Source organism: Haliaeetus leucocephalus, unplaced genomic scaffold (genome assembly GCF_000737465.1).
Source record: "Haliaeetus leucocephalus isolate CR32 unplaced genomic scaffold, Haliaeetus_leucocephalus-4.0 Scaffold880, whole genome shotgun sequence".
NCBI lineage: Eukaryota > Metazoa > Chordata > Aves > Accipitriformes > Accipitridae > Haliaeetus > Haliaeetus leucocephalus.
In genome coordinates this window covers 2,915,102-2,923,035 of record NW_010973316.1, presented here as the reverse complement: position 1 = coordinate 2,923,035, position 7,934 = coordinate 2,915,102, and the positions used below count along the sequence as shown (strand labels likewise).

Here is a 7,934-nt window from a genome sequence, read left to right as displayed (position 1 = left end):
CCCGCTTCCACCGGGTCCCTGCGTAGCTCCCGCAGGGGTTCTCACGTTCTTCGCCCCGCCCCACCCCCGACCCTGTGAGCGCCGCTTTCTGCCTGCCCGGCCCTGGCTTCTGGCCGCGGTGCTGCCAGCCTGGCCGTGCCCCGACTTGCCCGGGGGCGCCGGGCGATCCGCGGGCGCGGGGTGCCTGGTATCGCTAGCTTCCGAGCAGGGCGGTGGAGTAGGTACCTGGTGCTGTACTGCCTTGTGCTTTTCATTTTATTTTTCATGTTTGGGTCAGTAAATGGGTGGAAAGGTTTAGCTTGCATTTTCATGTGTGACTTTATTATTTATTTTTTTTTAATTCCTGAGTTAAAACTTGCCTCTGATAATCAAGCTGAACAGATTGCCACAGATTCCTTTGCCTTCGAGTGACCCTGACCAAGCTGGCTTCCCAGACTACAGACCACTTACTCATAAACCTGAGTACTTTAGATAAAGTAGACAGCAAAGCTCTGGACAGCAGCTCAGATCGAGGTGTGTCCCTCAGCCTTCGTTGAGATTTCCCGTGTGGTCTTGAGCAAGTCTTTTAATCCACTTTGTGCATCAGCTCCCTGGCTGCAAAATGCTGAAGCATTTCCCAAAATAAAATGTAGCAGTAACTGAGTTACTGGTACTCCTCAGCAATGAGGAGCAAAGTAAGCAATTTAAGAAAAAAATGAAAATCAAATGACCAAATTATTAAAGCCTGCTTTTTGTCAAAGGGTAAATATTTCCTTTTTGTTTTCTGCTTAATTTAATAAAAAGGAAATACTAAAAATCAAACTGGATAAAGCATGTTTATAATGCTAGTAGGTGTAGCAACTCAGAAAGTTGGTCTGTGTGCCTTAGGAGTCTCCTTTATTGGTCCACATTGTGAAACCCTGTAAATGTTTTGGGGAGTTTAAATTCCAGTCATCTTAATTAGTGTCTAAGAGCTGAATGTGTCTTGTTTAACGCCATTTTTTATGGCCCTCTCTTCAAAGACTGAAATTCAAAAGGATAACTGAAATGTTGATATGAACCTTACAATGGATCTAAAAGTATTACAGATATTTATATTAGAGACATATTTATAACCTACTTACAGAGGCACCTGTCACGTACTACAGAAAGTGTTTAGCGTATGTTAAAGATGACTTCACATGTTACGTTACAAATATATTATAGACTGAACAGGAATTAGTCGATGGCATGGTATTAAACTTGGAAATAATATATGATTCTCTGTTCAGAAGCAGTTATGAACAAGGATAAAAACAACCCTGTTCAGAGATTTTAATGAGTCATGGATTTTATCATAAATGAATACTAATGAGTTCAACTTGAAGTATGTCCTTTTTGATGTTTTTTATGATTAAAACTGTTTGGGTGGTCTGTCTTAAATTGAGTTCTTTTACTGTTCAAAGAGAGATCCTTTTTAGGTGTGCATGTGTTGGTGGTGGTTTTTTTTTTCCAAAGAGGAGGAATTTGTGCTTATATCTTCTGGGGAGTGCAAAACACTGGAGTTTGCAGTTTTAGCTATATAGTACTGCCTGCACAGTGAGTGCTGCTGAAAGCTGAGACTCCCCGCATAATCCTGTTTGGGGTTTTTTTTTCCAGTCTATTAATAGAACAAAATACTAAAATGCTTAAATACTTGACATGAGTCACTGGGCTGCTTTTGAACTGAAAACAAAAGCTGCCTACCGAGATGATTTTTTTTTCTTAAAAGGCTAGTCCCAGGTGTGTTAAATATGTACTTCTTTCCTTTTTCTTTCATACGCCTAACCAGGACATACCCAGTGGGACCAATATCTCTTTTGCAGTCATTGCTGCAAACTATTCTGTGAGAAAATGCAAATTATGCTATTGAGCTGTTCTCTCTCTATTCTTAGAAATTATTATGATCCTGTAAGTTTTGTGAAAATTGGGAGAGGTAGGTAAAGTATACCCCAGTGGATGCCTCCCACCAGGCAAGGCTTGGAGAAGCTGGCCAAAGTCAGCTCCTGCACACTCAGCTTGATGGTGGCTCTCAGTCCTGGCAGCACAGCTAAGGCAGTGCCAAGGTAGTGCCTGTCTGCCAGAGCACCGCTTTATTTTTGTCCAGCGATTATCAGGAAGGCTGTCCAAGAGGAGCTAGGGATGATGGGGCAAACAACACAAAGCTGTAGGAAACCAGGTTTTGGCAGTTGTGTTGTAGGCAGATCAACCTTGCTCATGTAGCTGCCATCTCTCCTGCAGGTTTTCTTTAAGAGGCCTTAAAGCAGCATTTGTCAGTTTGAAATACAGTATTTCTGTTGAGCTTTTTTGTTTCTTGCTGAGCTTAATTTTGGGTGTTTCACCAGGTGCTGTCTGCTGCCGGTGACTTTGCTTTGCTTTTGAAATGCCTTCTAGAGAAGGAGTAAACATTGGAAGTTTGCTTATCTGAAACACTGTTAATCTATGAATAAACCAGAAACAGCTGTATTAATTTAAAATGTTATTTATAGGCCCCTGAATTTGAAAGCAAAAAAAAATTGTAAATGTAAAAATCTTCTCCTGGTCTCCAGGAATCTCGTTATTAACAAGAAAGTTTCAGGTGTTTGGGATGACAAAAGATGACTGAATTTACAAGGAGAGAAGGCTGGTACATGAGCCTTACAAACCCTCATGCAAATGGAGTTTTATTGTCATTGAAAAGGAGAAGATCACAAACAAAAAACCCACTAAAATACAAAGCAATCCACCCCCCAAGCAAGAATCCCCCAAAACATTGTCTGCAGTGTTGTGTAACAAAAGTGATAGTGTTATGCAAGGGAGGGAACACTCAAGAAGTGAAAAGACTATAAACAAAATCTGGGAAGGGAATGCCACCCTGTGTGCAGGCAGGTTTGTGGTTGTGTTTTGTTGTGTTTATTTCAATAGGGTGCTGCTGATTACCAACATGAAGACACTAGTTTCAGGATTTAGACAAATTCCATTGAGGTAAGCCTGGTGGAGAAGGGTATAATGCAGAAATGTCGAATAAGGACTAAGAAATAAGCAGAGGTAGCAGGGGTCACTGGTGGGTTAGGGACCCGTAGCTGTGGTGAGAGAAGGGAGCAGGGTGCGAGTCCGGGGAGTGCTAGGCCTGTGGTAAACTGCATTTCTCAGCTATATCCTCCTGGGTAATTAAGGCATTAGGGGAGGATAGGCATAAAGTCACTTTAAACATCAGTTGATGTACTGTGCGTGTCTGGTACTTGTTTGTTCCCTTCCCCGGTACTTATTTTACGTCAGCTTTTCTTTTTAAAATACTTTTTAGTCTTTCAAGTGGAGTGCATATTCAGCAGATGAAAAGCAAACTGTTTGCCAGTTTAGTAGCATTTCAGCTGTTCTGGTTTTGAAACCTCAAGTAGTACATGATGGAAAAAATCCTTGAAATGGCTTACCTATGACAAAAAAACTTTTCTCAGAATGAAAATACAGACTCTTCCTGAATACCATGTTGTGGTACTTGTCTTCCCTCCCTCTGCACTTCCCCCCTCCTTGCCCCCTGAAGATAATAGGTTTGGCTCTGGAAACTCACTTCCAATAAGGGTGGAGTGAAATTATTTTTGCTACTTCCTGCCAAAATTAAATAAAATGTGTCAGAATGAAAATTTTACAGTTCTCATTGAGCCAAGCACTTGTACTAAAACTTGTTTTTAATTTTTTTGCAGCTGATACTTTGTTTTGCTCATATACCAATGACTCTGTGTGTGTGTGCGTGTGCGTGCGTGTGCGAACTCCTTGGAGAAATGCCAAGGACTGGAGACTGGGACAGTGCCAGCTTTTATTAAGTCTTTTTGATGTCACTGAAATGAGGCACACACCTGAAGTGTCTCACATGACTGTCTTCAGGGCAGAAGTTTGCAAGTTGCTGGGTAAGGGCTTAATTGAGCAATTTCTCTCTTCAAAAGCATTTTATTTATTTTTTTAGCTATATTGTAATTAAGCATCTTCTGTCAGGAACTCCTAATTAGTTAGTGGTTTGTCATGCTCTAGTTTGATGTTTGTGGTTCAATTTGAGGGTACTTTGATTTCTTCCCCTCTTTCCCCTAAAGGAGGGGGGGGAAAAGTCCCCCAAACTCAAAAAACCCTTAAAATAATATGCTATTGGTATTCATTGCAATTTAGGAAATTTGAAACTGTATCAGAAGTGTCTGTAGTATTTGAGGAAATATGATCAAGTTAAAACACAGCACTATGAAAATTTTGTGCTGCTGGTTTTTTGAATAGCATCCATCTTCATATAGGTATGAAGGAGGTACATATTTCCAAACTTGTTTGCTTGAGCAGCAGCTCTACTGTGTGTGGATGTTTCCTGTCTTTCAGCAGTAGCAGTCTATGACTGTTAAACCACGTGGGCTAAGGAAGGTAGATGGTAAAGTTGGAACAGTTATAAACTCATTGCTCAGTGTATGTAGATACTATGTAGGTATCAGTCTGACAGCTTTCTTCAAAGAGCTTCTTGGAGTTCCCCAAGGGACAGATCTACCATGGGGACTGCCTTGAGTTCATAGTAACCCCTCAGAGAAAGTGTGGGCTTCAATTCTCTCCTTCTTACGTTTTAGTTGTTCTAAATCACCTTGACTTACTACAGTTATTTGCCGTACGCTGAGAGGTGGGGAGGCATAGGTGTCTGAATCCATCCTCCTTTGGATTTAGGATTGTAAAAGCCTGCTAGCTCTTACAAGAGTGGAAAGACAAAGCCACGAGTCAGCCAGGTGCTGAGAGCATTGCCAAGTCACCAGAGCCGTTGTGATTTGGGGCTCCAGTTCTCATCAGTGCATTCCCTGTCCGATCCTAGTAATGGGGCTCTTATTGAACGGCTGTCCACTGGGGAGGACTTTGTGCTGAATTCCTCCATAGTCTGAAGTTACTGGCTCGTTGATAAAGGTTAAAATCCTGGAGATTTTAATAGTATTGTTTAGGATTAGCATTAGGACCACCAAACCTGGTCCCTGTGATGCTGGGTAGGTAATGTACAGAGATGAAAACCTCATGGTTGAGGGTTAAGGAGAAAGTATACAGACTGGTACTTCTCAGCTCCTTAGGTTTCCACATCTCCCTTTAATATTTGCAGCTTCAGCATAAAACCTGTAGTTATAAACAAGCTAAAGCTTCAGACAGGGAGTTTGCTTTTCTTAAGACCCATACGTGGCAGCCTCAGAATCATTGACCCCTTATGGGATCTGCACACTGAAAATTGCTGAGCTAGGCAGTTGCTGTGGAGATCAAAGAAACTGAAGACATTAAAAGGAGGGCAATGGAAATGCTGCTTAACTAGTACACCAGTTAAACAGAGAATTTACTGTGGAATTACTGTGCTACGCTCACTTTTGTTATTACTCTTTTATTGTTTCTGGTTTTGTCTCTGGCTTCTTAATGAAGAACCAACAGTAGCTTATCTTTCAGGCTTCCGCAGGCCATGTTCAATTAAATCTTTCATTTGGTTTATTTAACCATCTCCTAAACAAAGCTGAAAGTACAGTGTAAGGCAGTGATTCCTGCTCTGTAGGTTGTGGAATACATACAGTATGACATGGCAGCATAGCTGCTGACAAGAAGTGGTGAAGGTTGTCTTTTGATCCAAAAGTTTGGGAACCCTTCATCTAAGCTATGGCAAGCCACAGGCAAGAGGATTTGTAAAGGAAAACTGTTTGTCTTTACTCAAATTGTTATCAAAGAATATTGTGTTTGTATTATGCAGGCAGTGCCTGATGAATAAAGAAGAACTGGATACAAAGGCACAGGAAATATTTTTTAGGAAACATTTAGAACTTACTGTTCTTGGTTTTCAAAGTATTAGCCTTGATGATTGGTTTCTAAAGTGTATTTGTGAGAATATACAATAAATTAATTAATCAAATGCTTTCTTTATGTAGATTTACATTAAATGTAATTCTCCCAGTAGTGCCTCTGGGTTTATTTCAGAGTGTTTCAGCATGTGGTAGGTGTTCTGCTTTGCTGAACTTGTAATAGGTAGCTGCATAGCTCCCATTTCTGTAATACTGTTGATGTTGACGCTTTTATATAAGTGTAAAAAAACCCACACTTGAATGAAAACCAAATGCAACTCAAAAAGTAACTCATCTCCAGAACAGATTAAAATAAAATGCAGCTACAGTTCTGGGGTGAGAGTGTGTAGATGTGCATCTCTGTGTGTGTGCGTATACATATACATACACTCGCACATGTATCTTAAAATGCATCCTTCCAGTCACGTGTCTTATGGTCATGTTTTTCAGTTTGGCAAGGTTAGACGACAGTCTTGAACTTTGTGAGTCTTATTTCTCAGCCTGATAGGATCAGAAATGCAATGAGGTATGAACACTTACTCCCCTGAGAGGTAAAGACTTTATTGCACATCAAACAACCTCTGAAAGAAATAAAGAAAAAACAGAAAGAGTGTTCTTGTTTGAATTGGGAGGGAGCGTAGTCTATCTGTGTTTAGATAATGTCCTTTTTTATGGAATCTTTGAATAATGTTGAAATGTTGAAAGAATGAAATATCTGACAGAGTTGTTGTGTTTGTACTGTGTCATGAAAATGAGAAAATTTACATGGCCCATGTTATTTTCAGGTTTGCTGTAAACTACCTACGTAGCTATAATGACACCAGCCCTCAGAGAGGCAGCAACAAAAGGTCATGGTATCCACTTGTCACCTTCTTTGTCCTCTAGAGCTATGGAGTCTGATACAGCTTTGTGCATGGAAAATTCCAGAGCAGTGGAAGAGAAGATAAAAGAGGACTCCATCGCACAGATTACTTGCTCAGTCCTGGGGTTCCCCACTGCTGAGCCCAACCTCAGAAATGATATCTTCAGTGTACAGCATTTTGGTTCTCCGCCAGCCTCCAAGTGCTATCAGTCTGTCTTGTTAATGAGTACAAATTCTGCGTTTAGCAACAAAACCGGTAAGCAAACGAAAGCAGGAGAGCTCGACTGCTCCAAGATGAGAAATTCATTACATAATGGTGCTGACACATCATTTGGTCGGATTAGTCATTCAGAACCTGAGGAACAGGTCAAAGGGGAGACATTTTCAGAGACCACATCTCCGAATTTGGCAGAAACACAGAGACTTTTGGATTCAAATGTAACCGAATCCAGTAATGCAGAAGAAATGCAGCTTTTAAATGGTAAATGGTACAAGAAGAATGGTTTTTTGGGTAGGGCCTTGGAAGTCTGCACTGAAACAATAAAAGGGGATTTATTACACCAAATTCTTCACGGGCCTTCAGAAGGGATTTTGAGCTGCACCCCGGAGGAGGTGTATGCTCGATTACTCCAGTGTGTCACTAAGCAACAAATGGAAATCAGTCGTGCCAAAAGAACTCAGAAACGTTTACAAACGCTCCTGGCAAAGCATGTTATCAAACACTGTGATCAGCAGCTGAAATGCTTCGTGAAACATCAGCTACAAAGAATGAAGGTTTTCCATGAGCCAACCCGATTTTTGAGCAGTAGCTCCCTCAGGTGCACTGAAGGTTGGCCAGAAAACAACACAACTACTTTGGAGAGTAGTTCTAGTACGGATGTACAGAACGGAGTTAGCGTTGCACCAGGTGAAATCCAGGGCTTTGCACTTTCTACTGGAGGGCTGCTGTCTCGTGTGGAGAAGGATCTGGACTCTGATGCAACATGTAGCAGCTCAGATGAAGATGGTGAGGAATGGACTGTAAGAACAACTGTGGAAGCGTAAGTGTTAAATTCTTGCTAGACTCATGTGCTTCATGCTTATAAATCAAGATGGAAGGGCCTAGACCTGCAGATTCCTTCTTGTGTGAGTAACCTCACTCAACAGATAGTCCTACTGAAATCAGCAGGACTGCCTGTGTGAGCTAGGTTTGGCAGAGGCCAGACAGAAAGTAAGAACGCTCCTGTAGAGACCTAGATTTTGTACTGCACTATCAGTTTGCATTACATTAGTAC

At 41.2% G+C, this 7,934-nt stretch overlaps 1 protein-coding gene across 3 annotated transcripts in view; it reads left to right on the top strand.

Annotated features, from left to right (window-relative positions):
- Positions 1-3,720: 3,720 nt before the first annotated feature.
- Positions 3,721-7,934, top strand: part of KANSL1L (KAT8 regulatory NSL complex subunit 1-like) — a 64,882-nt gene continuing 60,668 nt past the window's right edge. For 2 of the 3 annotated variants that reach the window (XM_010583245.1, XM_010583243.1), the window contains exons 1-2: positions 3,722-3,881; positions 6,584-7,700. In XM_010583245.1, coding sequence (XP_010581547.1) covers positions 6,613-7,700 — 1,088 coding nt within the window. In that variant the 5' untranslated portion in view covers positions 3,722-3,881; positions 6,584-6,612. Of the gene's footprint in view, positions 3,882-6,583; positions 7,701-7,934 lie in introns of all 3 variants that reach the window. The other variant, XM_010583244.1, reaches the window with a different exon arrangement.